Source organism: Alternaria triticimaculans (assembly GCF_023758025.1).
Source record: "Alternaria triticimaculans strain BMP 0046 chromosome Unknown scaffold_6, whole genome shotgun sequence".
Classification (NCBI taxonomy): domain Eukaryota; kingdom Fungi; phylum Ascomycota; class Dothideomycetes; order Pleosporales; family Pleosporaceae; genus Alternaria; species Alternaria triticimaculans.
The window spans coordinates 513,777-528,893 of record NW_026055963.1 but is presented as its reverse complement, the minus strand read 5'-3'; the positions used below and the strand labels follow the sequence as shown (position 1 = coordinate 528,893).

Here is a 15,117-nt window from a genome sequence, read left to right as displayed (position 1 = left end):
TCTTTTAGATTGACTTACCTTCTAAATGAGTCACAGATCATCCGCCCTATCTCAAGCTACAGAAAGCCCGAGACAAGAGAAAGCTTATCATCCCCACCCCACTCTCAGAACAAAACCCCCAAGACGACACATCTCCCCTTCGCCTATATCCCCCTTCCATACCACCACCAATATCACTGTCACACAAACCGCAACAATGCCCCTCCCACCCATCACCCCACCCCTCCTCAACTCCGCAAACCCATGGTGCACAACCCTTGAGCAACTCCAGGAACTCTACGACAGTCCCCACACAGGCGCCATCACAACGCGTACATCCCTCCTGAACGGCTTCCCACACGATCCTGCTCACCACCAATTCACCTTCTTCAACCCCTCAACGCACGCAACCAGCACGCCGAACAAAGACCTCGGCGGCGATGCTAGCACGACAGGGAGTTTGAACACATTGGGATACTCACCGATTCCGCTGGCCGAGTATCTAGAATATGTGAAGACGATTAGTAAGAGGATGGGCTCCGTACCTCCAAACGGAAACGAGACCTCTAGTCCTGTAATAATCGTTTCCGCGACCTACAAGCCGGTAATCATTTCCGTAACCGGCTCTGCAGAAGAGATAGCACAATGCTACAGCCTCATCTGCACCGCGCAGTCCGATGTTAAAATGCCACTAGCCATGGAAATCAACCTCTCCTGCCCCAACATCCCCGGAAAAACGCCGCCAGCGTACAACACCGCTGCTCTCCGCGAATACTTGGCTGCGCTCAAGATGGCGATTGATGTAGGCCTGACGAAGAGCGGGGGCGTAACGCAAATCCCCGTGGGCATCAAAATCCCGCCGTACACGTACAGCGAGCAGTTCGAGGGGTTGGTTGGTGTGTTGGCGGAAAGTGGGGAGAACAGCATGAAGCCCGTTTACCTACCTACACCAATATCTTTCATCACAGCCGTAAACACACTGGGTTCGAGTTTACTCCTCTCAGATAGCGAACGTGCAATACCGGCTTTGAACTCTGCAAACGGCACCGGGATAGGTGGGCTGGCAGGCGCGCCGTTGCATCCCCTTGCGTTGGGTAATGTGGCTACGTTGCGACGGTTGCTGGATCAGTCTGCGTCTGAGGAGGTGAAGGGGATTGTGGTTATAGGGGTGGGCGGTGTGGAGGATAAGGTTGGGTTTGAGCGGATGAGGAGCGTAGGGGCTGGAGCTGTGGGTGTGGGGACGGCGTTGGGGAGGAAGGGTGTGGCTGTTTTTGGAGAGATTGTCTCGGAAGGCATGTAGAACCGTGAGTTCTGCTATGCCAATCACGAGGTGATTATTGTTAATGTGAGAATAACGTAAACCATGTTCAAAATGCTGCATTAATGAGGCTAGCGCTACCCTACTCTTTCCATGATAGTATACAAGAAACCCCAACCGGACTCCAAAACACAGACCCACCCCATCCTGATAAAATCCCAGAAAAGAAAAATGACAACGCAAAGGATTTGCCGCCCATAAATGCTATGCGCCGATGCATGCCAGAGTAGTTACCAATTTCATTACCTTTGTCTTTCCGTGATTGCGCCCAAACGCCATGCTTGCGTCCCTGGAGCCGATGAAAATTCAAAACGCCAGTTCAAAAAGAAATTAGAGAAAAGACGTGTCTGCGGGGCCAACTTCTTCTTCTCCTTCTCCTTCTGCTCCGCTGTTCTTTGCTTGTGCTCCTTTTTAGAAGCTGGCATAGCCCGTGTCTTCGCCACCGGCATCGTCCATCCAGCCCGCGCCAACTTCACCTAGGCCAGGGCCGTGGTGGTGGTTGCGTGCCATACCTTCGCCCTCGCCTCGTTCAACCCACTCTTCGTTGATGTCGTGCCAGATGCGCTGGAAGTAGAGGCGCAGCGATCGTAGACCTCGAAGGTAGCCTCTATCAATGCCATCCGGGTTCTGGGGTGGGCAAGGTAAGTCGTCAGGTAGCGGATCTTCTGCGGTGACACAGTTGGCGAAATCGACAATCTTGAGCTTAATCTCTGGGAGATGCTTAGGTGCCGGCTTAGATGCGGTTGTCGGGCCAGGTGATGTGGGTCCAGATGGCATTACTGAAACGTCTTCGGTGCTCGGGTTCGATAGACCGTTGGGCAAAGAGGGTTGCGCATCTTTTTCCTTCGACTCTCCATCCCCACGATCGTAGAGCATCAGCAAGCTGCTTGCGTAGAATCGGTAGCCTGGAAGATTCCGTATCATGCGTTCCAGCTGACTGATCTTCTCAAGTATGACAGGAATATGTCTTGTCGCTGCTTTGTAACTTGTCCCATCCCAGAAAAAGCGCTTCAGCGCATCCTGGAACTCTCTGCCAGCCTTTAAGTCGCGGCCAAAGTACTTGTCTTCAAAGATGTAGCTTTGGGTTTTGGCGTTCCAGATCTGCATGCCGCAAACACGTACGCCGAGCTGGGCACTCGTTGTCATCTTACACTTGCGTCTTTGAGACTTTTGTTTCTTCTCATCGGCTTCGACTCCATACTGCCGCGTGCCCATTTTCAAGTCCAAGACACAAGGCCTGGACATGCCTGCGGTAAGGTCTTCCAGAAGGATGAAGTGCTGAACGCGCTCGTCGGGTTGTTGCTGCGCTTCTTCGGGATTAGAAGGCTCCTCGCCCAGTGGGGCGCCGTTGCCATTTGGTGCGGCAGGGGCTGGTAGCATAGTGCCCTCTGGTGGATTCTGGGAATGGAACCCATTTGTTGCGCCAGATGTCTGCACAGATCGGCCTCGGTGCTGATCTTTTGCGTCTGACATGGCATTGCGATCCTCGTCCATAGCAAATACTTCCTCCTCTGCGTCACCACCGTAGCCATCCTCTTCGTAGTATTCCAGGTTATGTCTCTGGACAGTATCTATCCCCAAGGGTCTTCTAGTGAGTCCACTGCCAGAATGACGACGGCGGGGAATGTTGTTCGATGGTGGCTTCAGGGCATCGGCAGTGGTGTCTGGCTGGCCAAGGGAGCTGGAAACGGAAGCATCAGCGCTCCTTTCCGAGGCAAAGCGGTGCGCTTCAGCTTTCAGAACTTGTTTCCGTGTGGACTCTTCTGTGAGTGGTGGATGCAATCCAGCTACATCTGTGCTGTTCCTCCTTATCGTAGGTGCAGAGCCAGCCACGTTCTGCGGAACGTCTCCTCCCGCCTTACGAGCTGAGATTCCGTGATGATGATGGCGTGGCCGATGATGAATAGTTGGCGGCGCAAAAACCTGCCGGAGTACCTCCTCCTGTAGCTTTCTGTTGATCGTCGTCACACCCCAACTGCTAGCATGCTGCAATGGGGGCCGACTCGGGCTCGTAGAAATGTGACCATAGTCACTTTGGTTTCGTCGATGTTGTTGTTGCAGCAGGGAAGCATTGCGCATCCATGGATCCGGGGTGGTGGAGCGTGGTGGCACGCGGAACAGATTGTCTGGGATTATGTGCCTGTTGTTCTCAAAGATGACCTGGGGGATGGGCATAATCTGCTGCGAGTGGCTGACCACTCGAGGTTGTTCCACATTGCCCCGGTCTTCGGGAGCCTTTGAAGCCTGTCTTGACGCGCTTTCCGACTGCGTCGCTGAAGCAGTGGGAGCAGCATCAGATTTCGCTTTGTCTTTGGCAACCTTCTTCTTCTTGGGGGCTTTTCGGTAGGTCACGTTTAACACGCCGATGTATCTAGATGTCAATGTTAGCAAATATCCTAATCAAGAACCGAGGCGAAGGCAATGATCTTCGCTGATGTCTCAGCCTCGATCAATAGCGGGGAGAGGTCGTACCTTGGCAAGAATTCCAACAGCTCAGGATGCTGCCGCTCCACTGTTTCGTAAAACTCATTCTCTCGATTGTTCAGCTGTTTGCATACTGCTCGCCTGGAAAAACGGTAAACAGTAGAATGACCGCCAACTTGGTGATCGTATGGCTTCAGCTCCACAGCACCCAGTGGGGCCGGCGGCTGAGCCACCTGAGGCGCAGCAGCCTTAGCTTCCTGTTTGTGCGAAGTCGCAGTGGGCGTCGTTCCTAGTTCATCAGTCGCACTGGATTCATAACCAAGATTTGATTGAGTAGACTCGGCGTGCGACTCAGACTCAGATTCAGCTGAGAGCGCATCGGGAGCGGTCAGCGGCTGCTCTTTATCTTTCTTCAAGGAAGTCGCCGTGGAGATATCACCATGAAGGCATTGATTGGTATCTTGGGCCTTTAGAGAAATTTCTACTTCTTGTGGAGTTTGAACATCCTTCTCTGTGGCCCACCCTTTCGGCCCCGCAACCTCGTGAGTTGAAGCCCGCTTATCGACAGCATTCACCTCTCTATCTCGGTTCTGTGGTTCTGTAGGCACCTGCTCACTTGTCTTAAGCCGGCGATGGGGAAAGTAGAGAGCCGAAGAGATCTGTTCTTTTTCCGATTCTTCATCCTCCTCCGAGCCTGGCGTACGTTCTTTATCGCCTCCGTCTTTAACCTGAAAGTAATCGGACGGCTCGTCATAAGGTGTCGCTCCATTAGTTGGTGCATGCGCGTGAACCTTTTCGACCGCTGATGTGGGTAGACTGCGAGAGAACGAAGACCGTGGGTCCGCACCAGGAGTCAGGTTGCCGAAGCCGCGAATGTCCTCGAGAAGACGCCGTGGGAATTTGTGCTTGTCCTGAGAACTTGCGTCTGGTCGCGTGCTTCCGTTGGGAGGTGGAGAGGCAACGCCTGACTCGGTGCGAGGCGCCGCTTTCGCATCGAAGTATGAATCAGTCGGGCCGCCTAGAGGTGATTGTACGACGGAGGAAGCTAGTGATGCGCGGCGCAGCTGGTCGATGAGGCCGATAGTCTCGGTTGAGCCTTCTTCTGAAAGTGCGGACAGGGTCCTCTCAGCAGAAGGACGCTCTTTTGTCTTGTTGTCCTTCTTCTTCGGCTCTTCGGTAGGATCGCCATCCTTGAATACGCGCAGATAATGACTTGCTTTTCGACTGCGTGCGGAAGTGGGTTGTTCGGTCTTGGCAAGTGTTGCTTCAATCTTCTTCTCCATTTCCACGTCCATGACGGGCTGATCCAAGATCATGTTGCCCTTGAATGGCACAGGCTTCCCTTCGCGCCACTCCCTGTTCCTGCGCCTCTCTTCGCTCTCGAGCAGAGCCTCGTATTGGAGCTCGGGACGTGGCGGGGTGGTGGGGTGTTGTACGGGCGAGTCGACTGGGCTCATGTAGGGCGGAGGACTGTGATGGATGGCGTCGAAAGTCATGCCGGCTGCAATGGCTGCGCGGGGGTTAAAGGGGGTAGTCAGGACGGCTTGGTGGTCGATGGAAGAAGGCGGAGGAAGGGTGGAATGCTTCCTGCGTATGATGGGCGGATCCATCAATCGCCTCTGGGGAGGTGCTGGCGCTGCCATCTCAGCCAGACTGTGTTCGGGAGCATCGTTGGCAGAATCTACATTGCGTGCGCTGGCCCGCGGGGAGGAGATGGGGCTGTCGGAGACGAGGTACGTGGTTGCGAAGATGCTGTCGCGCTCGTCGAGCTGGGGGCGGTCAATTGACGACTTCCAGAGGTTGCTCTCGTTGACAATGGGCGCGGTGCGTGAACGGCCCGTCTGCGCGAGGCTCTTGGGCGTCACTTGGTCGTGCTCGGCGTCGGGCGTGGGCAGTCCATGGCTGGCCGTCGACCTCACCGATGCGGGGGGTGAGGTATTTCCTTGGGCGTCCGGCTGGGGTGACATGGGCTCGACATTGATTCGACCGTCAGGAAGGCACCTCGTGGCGGGATGGGTGGCAGATATTGCCGGGCGGGCGCTCAGGACGTTGGCCAGGATGCGGTCGTTTGGGCGCGGCGGAGACACAGCGGAGGGCCAGCAGGGGCGGATCTTCTAGATTAGCGTGCAGAGCAGGCGCTGGCGGATGCGAGGGCTGCAGGCGGTGTTCCAGGGTGCTAGCGAGCGACGAGACCAGTGAGAAGGGCGAGAGGTCCACGTTCTAATTCTGTGTGGTTTGGCGTCCAGTCCAGAGTGGCGCAAAGATTATCCCAAGCGAGCGGCCCAATGACGTCTGCCTGACTGCTACCGCGTAACAAAGCGCGTCAGTGCAGGTGGTCCGAGTGGCGGTGGTTGTTTCGCGACGCCGAGTGCAGTGAGTGGACGCGAGTTTGTTTTGCTGCCGTACGGAGGCAGTGAACAGGTGGCTTGTTGATTGATAGCGACAGAGGCAATCGGGCTTGGCGGCAACTGCGCACGCAATGCTGCCAGCTCTTGTCATGGGTTCCTGTCTGGTGAAGACGAGGAAGGAGCGCCCGTGCACGCAGACGATATCGGTTCACGGACAGCACTAGCAGCACAACGTTGACGCTACAACCCACGACACATGCTGTCACGATAGGGCGCTGAGATTCGTTGCCGCTTCACTTTGCACGTTATTTGGACACCACTGTCAATTTCCCCAGCACCGTGACACAAGCTAGACTTCCTCCCGCCTCCGCGCCCTCCCCAGCGTGGCCGTGCAAAGGCCCGTATCCAAACTATGCGGTACCGGCTATACCGTCCCATCGCGATTGCCTCACCCCCTTTCGCCGATATCAATCCGTGCTGCCCCAAGGTCTGCTGCTTGCATCGACTGTGCATGGGCGACAGGTGTCGACGGCCAATCACTCGAGAACGTGGCCTCTCACCGCCTGCTGCATCCTTACGTGACTATCGCTGCACCTCGCTGTGATACCGGTACAGAATGCTTCTCTCTGGCAATATCCAAGTGCCACGGCGCTCAGAGCCACTTGGAGCACGTAGCCATGCCGATGCTTCCGCGGTGCTCCTACCGGGAGTGCGCTGCGTGCAGAAATGATCTTGGTTCTTTGTCATAGTATTCAAGTGTCGTCTATATTGCGAAGAAAGCGATCTGTGAAATCCAGACTACCGGTAGGGCCGAAGTCGCCAAGTGACGTGTCGATGTTCAGCGCTGGAAATCCGACTTCATTCAATACCCCTTTCGACCTGTCACCAAAGGATCCGTGAGATGTTTGGGAAGCTTTGTCCGTGGTGAAGCTCCAGAAGGACGTTATGTTGTCCTTGTTCTTCAGCGGGACCCGCTCAGCAGTAGGAGTGGGGCTCTTAGCGACCGCGTCAGCTCCCAGTACCCCATCACTAGGGCTGAAAGCGAACCTCAAGTTGCTTCTTTGCGTTTCTTCCGGCTTCTTTTTCACGGTACTAAATGCGAACGGAGACGCTGCGCCGAAGAGGTCTTGCGTGCTGATCGGTGGAGCTTGGAGAATAGTCTCGGGTGCAAGTGGCTCGTCTCGCTGGACCGTGAAGGCAGAAAGAGGTGTAACGGCTGCACTGGCTGCGGCTAGTATGGGACGGGGTGTATCAAGAAGTGAGGTTTGCGAGTCCAATTGGAGAACCTCCGGGGACATCATGGGGAAAGTACTTTGCTGGAACTCAAGCTGAGCTCGCATCATGGCGGCTTGTGTAGACCAGTCAGAGTCTCGACTAGACCGACTCGTGCGCAATTCAGAGTTTTCATTCTGGATCACACTGGCATCTCCTTCGACTTGTGGAGACGCTTGTACATCGACCACAATTACCTCTGTTCGATCCACCTGCAGCTCATCGTCGGCCTCCTTGTGAATGACGTCCTCCTCTGCACAGGTTTTCTTGGCAGAGGGAACCTTCTCTGGTGATGAGTCGAAATTGACTGCTCTCGGCTTCAGCTTGGCCTTTCTACGGGGTTTGCCAGCTGAAGAAGCCGGCAAAGGCGATGCCACACGATCATGCTGGGGCTCTGTAGGCGTGGGTGCATTCTGCGTACTTCGACTACTTGAGCGCTGTGGCTGTCCTTCTGATGACAATCCAGGTGTTTGGCGGCCTAGACGTTCTGCAGACTGTTGTATGTCTTGTCTTGTCGGCCTTCCTTGACTGTCCATTGAAGAAGTGATGATCGGCACAGTCCGTTGCGAACGTGGTGGGCTTGCATTTGGTTCAGGCCCAGCCTGACCATGTGTATCAGCATCCTTGGCTGGCGATGAAATGACCATGGAAGCCGAGGCGCTTGATCTCCACTCCTCTTGTGCTGGTGTCTCCGGAGCCGACCTCTGAGCCTGAATGGGCGCTTTTGGCAGACTGAGCCGTAGTTCTGACAGTGTTTGGGTTTGGGTTTGCGAATTGCTATTTCGCGACCGGGACCGCGTTGGGGACGTGTCGGTGTTTCGATTTGCAGCCTTGCGCATGTCGACTCTTGCAGACTCAGGGCGGCGCAACCAGAAGGGGTTGGTCATAGGGGAGCGGTTCTGTATGCAATTGTTCGTGTTGGTGCTGAAGGGCTCTGCGGTACCGGGTGCGTCATCATCGTCGGGTAAGGGTGCTGTCGCGGGCGGGACTTCGATTTCGTCGAGGCTATCGTCGTGTTCGCGGTGGTCCAACTCGTCCCTGGCCGCTCTAGATGTTTCCGGTGACGCCATCTGGGGCGCAACATCTTCCACGACGTCCTTCTCATTGCCTTCATTCAGCCTTGAACTGCTCCTACGTTTGGTAGTGTTATTGCGACCGGCAGCGACCTTCTTGCTATTGGCGTTCCTTGTGCCCGCTACTGCATTGTTCTTGCCCGATACCCTCCGTTTCTCTACTATGGGCTTCGTCCACGGGTTCTTCCAGCCATTGTCGAACGGCCCTCTGAGCGCGGCTGTGATTATGACGGGCGGTCGGCCGCGTAGGTATCGGGATGCAATCGCCTCGATCCTTCGTCGCTTCGCTGCCCTATGCGCAGGGTCTTCGTACTCCGCCGGTGGTTCTTCGATGAGGTCTTTGGGGTCGACATGGAAGGCGTCAAAGTCCAGTCCCCGCTTCAAGTGAGGATGCAAGCTCAGCGGCATTGCTCTGAAGGGCACGATCCAAGGGCCCTCTTTTGTTCATGCAACCTCTTCGAGTATAGTCCCAACATGTGACAGTATTATATGCGTAGTGGTGACGGTGTGGTAGAAATAGGTGGGGCTAGGCAGGATCGCATGTTCGGGCGGCGTGTGTGTATCGTGGCTGCCACGCGGCGTAAATAGAACAAGGCCTGGAGGAGCTCGGGTGTCAAGCGAAGGATATCGCCAAGACAGCTGTGGAGGATCTACTACGCCGCCGAGAAGGAATAGCCGTTTTTTGGGGTGGCCTAGTGCTCTGGATTATCGGGATAGGCCTCGTCGGCGCATTGTCGCGAGGCGGGAGATCGATGTGGTTGCCGTGGTGATGACGAGTTAGCGCACCCATTATGGCCGTGCAGTCGGGACGAGATGTCATAGTAGATGCTAGCCCTGGAGGATATCGATAAACAAGTCAGCACGACTCGGCGACGCGTTGCAGCACCACTCTTGCGCCATTGAAGCCGCCGCTGCAGAAGCAATGCCGTTTGCGCTAGCATAGCATTCTTTCGACGCGCATGGGGACTCGCCAACAAGTTTCCCTCTCACCGCATCTTCAGCGTCGCCCTCCCGAGACATCACGGCCACCCGGCCTACGCGAGACATCCACCACCACCACCATGGCCAACACGCTCGCCTACCTCGAGGGCCTGTCTGAGGAGTGGGTTGAGCAGCCCTCGCCCGACACAGGCGCCCACAATGCCCAGAGCCCGCCCGCGACAAAAACGCCCCAGAGCGCGTCGGCCAAAGCCCGCAGCCGCCTTCCCCGCATGCGGCAGTCCTCAGGCTCCTTCTCCGAGATCCAGGTGCGCAGCATCGCGAAAGAGCTGCGCCCGCCCAAGCAGCGAAATGCCCTCCTCGAGCGCAGCCTCAGCGACATCAACGTGCCCCCCGCCCCGTCGTCGCCCAACGCGTCACACGTCGAGCCCCCGCGTCGCGCCTCGTATTCGTCCTTTTCCATGTCGCAGGGCTCTGGCATGCAATTCGGAACAGTAGCGCACCACACGGTCGCGAGATCACCCACGAAAGAGCCAGGATCCCAGGACACGCCCGAGTGGAGACGCAGGCTCGTCAACGGCGAAGTCGGCTACGGCAACCAGACCGACCTGTTCGGCCCCACAGGCCTCGAGAACATCTTCCAGCGGCCGGCTGCAGGCGCATCAGACGACTCTGCCCAGCCAAAGCGCAGGCTCGGGCTGCTGAAGGGCCTCAGTGCCGTGCCGCTGCCGTCGAGCCCGCCGCCATGGCCCAAATCGCGACCCAACGCGCAACAGACGGAACAAGACGACCAACAACAACAAGCAGACCAAGAGGGACCTTCTCAGGACGGAACAGTACACGAAGAGGGATCGTCGGAATGCACCACAAACCTCATGCCACCACCCAGCGATCCTGTTCGAACCGTCAGCGGCCAGATAGAATACGAGAACGAGAACTTCAGTCCCGTCTATCTCACCATGACCGCCAACATGAAGGTCAGCCAGACCGCCAAGCCTGCTCCCAACTTCCGAGGCTCTGAGCTTGCCAACCGCCTACGCCAGATTGGATCGCCGCCACCAGAACAGTACGAGACTGAGCACGAGGAGAGTGCTCTGGGACACAGTCGCGAGGATTCGTCCTTCGCCAGGCTGCAGGACGAGTCGCTACCCGAAGGCCTCCCCGCCGGTACCCCAGACATGGGCGAGGTCCATCGCAACGTGGAGCTCCGAAGAGGCGGGTATTCTAGAGACGGATCATTCCACCGGAAACCACTCAGCCCATCGCCAGAAAGAATAGCTGGGGCGCGACCGTCTAGCAGCCGTGCTGGCACGGCCCAGTCTAGTACCACCGCGAAGCACCCTACTCCTCCCCCAGCATTGAAGACCAACAACCCAACGACTCCACATCGTCGGCGCGAACAGTTCCTCAGCCCGGATCGCGCAAAGGGCTCTGGAAGTCCTCTGAAGCTCTTCGATGCCCACGACACATTCACAAGCAACCGGATACAGCGACGACTTAGTCAGTTGGAGTACAAGTCCGAGAAGGCTTCCAGCGTGAAAGCCTCTAGTGTTAAGGAGGGCACGATAGAGTCAACCAAGGCGGCGCCGAACAAATCGAGATTGACTTCGGTAGAAGAGAAAAGCTTCCAGAACCCCGACCAGGATAAGTCACAACTACCCTCCAGAGTTGTGTCTTTCGGTCAGGGTCAACTGAACCAATACGAGTACTCCGGCGACTATTCGGCGATATGTTCCGACGATGACTACGATGCACACGACGACAGCGCACCCGACGCTTCGCCTTCTTCAGACGTCGCACCCCCTGGCAGTCGTCCACCCTTCAAGTTCCAGCTCGACGAATCACCAGGCAAAGTGGAACCTTCAAAGGCCAAGAGGCACCTGTCAAGCCATACAAGGAATTCTTCTAGGAATGTTAGTGCTAGCCGGCCAAAATTCGTACCACATAGAAAGGTCTCTGAGACAGAGCCGGAATCTTTCTCGGAAATCGTGCACGAATACGCAGATGGGAAGAGAGGTCCGACATCCCCTTTCAAGAACCCGACGCCGAAGCGTAGAAGGACGATAACCGCGGTGGACGAGGATGAAGACGACGAGAATGCGGCTAGTGATGCTGAGCATGGCACAGTACAGCGATCGCACGCAGCCATACAAGCCGTTGTTGGACGTACACGACAGGAAGCTGGCCAAGACCCTTCGAAGAAGATTGCCGATTCCGAAACACTGGCCCGCAGACACATTTTGAGACCTCGGAACCCTACGCCTAGTCAACGCAGGAGAGAGGAGATACAAGCAGAGATTATGGAAGCTACTGAAGCATTCATCCTGTCGTCACCGAAGCTCAACACCATCCGCGAACACCTAGACTCGTCAATCATGTCAGATACTGACTCGGAGCGAGATCGAGCAAAGGCGGTTGCCAATCAGATTGCCGCTTTTACCTTGAAGAGAAAGCCCAACATACGCGATAAGAACCGCAAACGATCTGTCACAACACAGGATTTTCTCGACGAAGCGCTCAAGATCATGGACTTCATCCGTACCAAGGGCAGACCAACTAGCGGTCTGGGCAGCCTTGAGGAGACGGAAGCCGAGACGCAACTGCTCGAGGAGGTCAACGATGATCCTTCTAGTATGTTGACATTTGAAAGGCCCCCAAGCAAAGAGGGTCGGCAGTCTTCCTGGCAGGACCAAAGAACGCAACACATGGATGCTGATATCATGGATCACCTGCGCAAGTACCAAGAGCACGAGAACGATACGTTCTTGAACTCATCAGTGAATTCTATACGAGTATCACGTCTCAGAGGATCTGCCACACCGGAAGACGAGAGCGTAGTGGTTGAGCAAGATGATATCCGGATCACCGACAATCCCAATAGGCACCGGGCCGATAGCGATGAGCGGCCCAGCTCCCAACCTCGCGGAAATAACACGCTTCTATCTACAGCTTCATCATTTGGAAACACAATTGTCACGAATGCATCACGCCGTTCTGAGTGTGTCGCGACCCTTGCACCCGAAGCGGTCGCGCATTTGATCCCTCAGCAGGTAGCCGGAATGAGCTTTGATCGCGACAAGAATATTTGGGTCCGTCAGAAGAGCCCTTCCAGACAACAGCACCTACTAGAGGATGAGCCAAGTGGTATGAACGCAAGCGAAGACGATCCATTTGGCAACATTCCCGATCTGACCGTGGAAGACACCCATGAGCAGGATAACAAAGCAGGCTCTCCAGTTCGCCTCCAACCTACGGCAGAAACCATACTTGAGGACACGGAAAGACCCGGGGCCGAAGAAGAGTCGCGCCCTGTGACCCGTGAAGGCAAAGGTGTCGCTTACACAGATACAAGCTCGGCGCCTTCCAAGGCCTCCAACTTCGGGTGGAGCTTCCCTAAGACTGACACACGGGCCACTTCTTGGAGCACGCAAGCTCCTCGAAACTACAGTACACACAAGATGCCCCATGCGCCTACAACGTATGCCATACCGGAGTCGGAGGAAGATGGTATCGAACACGAGATCCAGTACTTTGAAGGAAGAGACCATGCTCCTGCAAGTGTGCAGCGTCCGCGAGTGCGCAATGTCACTATTTCGATCGCTGAGCACGAGGCTCCTACGCGGGACCAGCATTCCGAAAGCGCACCACCACAGCGCCGCCAAAATCAATGGGGACCATCAAGTGCGCAGCAGAGGTCAGAAAAGAAACAATCTGCTTGGGAACAAACGAACGGTACCCGGACTGTGTCGCATGGGCGGCCCAGTCGTTTGCCAGTTTTCAACGGAGATGGCGATCTGTCGATTTTGGACGATGCCCCGTCAAAGAACTATCGAATGCAACTATCAATGAACGTCGCACCTCCTCTCAGACACGAACGACGAGACACACTTGTGGCCGCACCGTCATCACCTGTCAAGGATGTTACATTCATGCTCAGCGATCTCCCCGAGTTCACCCTCAATCAGATCGACGAGTTTGACCTTCCGGATCGAGTTGTTGTAAAGCACAACGGGAGTCGATATTCCAAGGCCCTGGAGGACCGCTATGCACAGGGTACTGCGGAGCTCGTCAAGGCGCTGCAAGATGTTGAGCCTGATGAGCCGTACTGGGAGGATCTGCGCAGCGTCAATCTCCGGAAGAAGGATCTCAATAGCTTACACCGCCTTGATGAGCTCTGCTACTCTCTCGAAGAACTTGATGTTTCGGACAACAAGATCAATCAGGTTGAGGGCATCCCCTACACCATGCGGCGACTACAAGTACAGAACAACTGCCTGAACGGACTTACTTCCTGGACGACCCTCGTCAATCTTCAGCACCTTGACATTTCCGGCAACGATATCGATAGGCTTGACGGTCTCGCTGAGCTTGTGCATCTTCGCATACTCAAGGCTGACAACAACAAGATCAAATCTCTTCAAGGCATCTTACACCTCGATGGTCTGATGGAGTTGAGTGTTCGTGGTAACGAGATTGACATGGTCGACTTCACCCGAACGAATCTGTAAGTATATTAACTTGAACATGCTTTGTTCCCTGCTAATTCGTGCGATAGAAAATCACTCACAGACCTGGATATGCGCAAGAATCGTTTGGTTGAAGTGCGGAATCTGCATTGCCTACCCCAGCTTCAGCATCTCAACCTTGGTATGTCTTTTCTTGCTATACTCATTCGATCAATACTGACTCTCGGAAGATGACAACGAAATCGAGGAGTTTCCCCTTCTTGATGGGCCTCTGAAGCCATGCAGATTCCTGCGCTCGATCCGTATGTGCCGAAACGGAACAACACTCCTCGACGTCGACCAGTACTTCCCCAAGCTTGAATCTCTCTACATCGATGGCAACTGCCTGACACAAGTATCTGGACTAGAACATCTCCGCCACCTCCGCACCTTCTCCGCCCGCGAACAAATCCTAAACTCGGAATCCGACATGGAGATGTGCGCAAGCAACCTAGTCCGAAACACCGAAGTCCGCAACCTCTATCTCTCCCTCAACCCAACCTACGGCCTACAGATATCTTCCCACCTACTAAGTCTGCAACGCCTAGAACTAGCCTCCATGGGCCTAAAAGAACTCCCCGACAACTTCGGCCAGCTAACCCCCAACATCCGCTCCATAAACCTCAACTTCAACTCACTGACCGACCTCCGCCCTCTCCTCAACATCAAACGCCTCAGCACCCTCCTCCTCGCCGGCAACAAACTCGAGCGCCTCCGCGCCAACGCCATGGTCCTCGGCAAGCTCCCCACGCTCTCCACCCTCGACTGGCGCGACAACCCCCTCACCCTCCGCTTCTACGCCCCCACGTGCGAAAACCGCATCCTGTCTCTCCGGCAGAAACCCTCCGACGAGCAACTCACCAACCGCTTTGTATTGCCTGAGGGCGAAGTCGAAGCCGATGTCCAGCACTTGCAACGGTTGGACTACGAGACCCGGATTAGGCGTCGGGTTACTGAGATGATGCTGGCGAATCTTTGTAGGAGTCTGAGGGAGTTGGATGGCCTGCCGTTTGATAAGACGAGGGTGCTTGTTAAGGATGATGTTTGGGAGAGGTTGCTGTTTTTGGGCGTTATTCAGAGGAAGAGGGCGGATACGGCGGTTGATGAGGGGAAGTAGGGTGGTGGTGCATTAGAACATGTGAACATGGAGTTGCGGGGACATGGAAGGGAGGTCTGGGAATTGGCGCACGTTTTGCATAGCGTTTTGGCATGGCGTTTTGTATCATCATTTCAGAGCGGTCGGCCTCATTGTTTCTCGT

At 55.5% G+C, this 15,117-nt stretch overlaps 4 protein-coding genes across 4 annotated transcripts; 2 read left to right on the top strand and 2 right to left on the bottom strand.

Moving 5' to 3' along the window:
• Window positions 1-196: 196 nt before the first annotated feature.
• Window positions 197-1,279, top strand: J4E78_005072 (uncharacterized protein; the record flags this gene model as incomplete). Its single annotated transcript, XM_049365694.1, has 1 exon — window positions 197-1,279. One exon carries the CDS (start codon window positions 197-199, stop codon window positions 1,277-1,279), a length of 1,083 nt encoding a protein of 360 aa, XP_049222409.1.
• Window positions 1,280-1,708: 429 nt separating this feature from the next.
• J4E78_005071 (uncharacterized protein) lies at window positions 1,709-5,688 on the bottom strand (the record flags this gene model as incomplete). Its single annotated transcript, XM_049365693.1, has 2 exons — window positions 1,709-3,668; window positions 3,770-5,688. 2 exons carry the CDS (start codon window positions 5,686-5,688, stop codon window positions 1,709-1,711), a joined length of 3,879 nt encoding a protein of 1,292 aa, XP_049222408.1.
• Window positions 5,689-6,821: 1,133 nt separating this feature from the next.
• Window positions 6,822-8,822, bottom strand: J4E78_005070 (uncharacterized protein; the record flags this gene model as incomplete). Its single annotated transcript, XM_049365692.1, has 1 exon — window positions 6,822-8,822. One exon carries the CDS (start codon window positions 8,820-8,822, stop codon window positions 6,822-6,824), a length of 2,001 nt encoding a protein of 666 aa, XP_049222407.1.
• Window positions 8,823-9,475: 653 nt separating this feature from the next.
• J4E78_005069 (uncharacterized protein) lies at window positions 9,476-14,975 on the top strand (the record flags this gene model as incomplete). The annotated part of the gene is made up of 3 exons (XM_049365691.1): window positions 9,476-13,857; window positions 13,909-14,000; window positions 14,050-14,975. The coding sequence occupies 3 exons, from the start codon at window positions 9,476-9,478 to the stop codon at window positions 14,973-14,975; spliced, it is 5,400 nt and encodes a 1,799-aa protein (XP_049222406.1).
• Window positions 14,976-15,117: the final 142 nt, after the last annotated feature.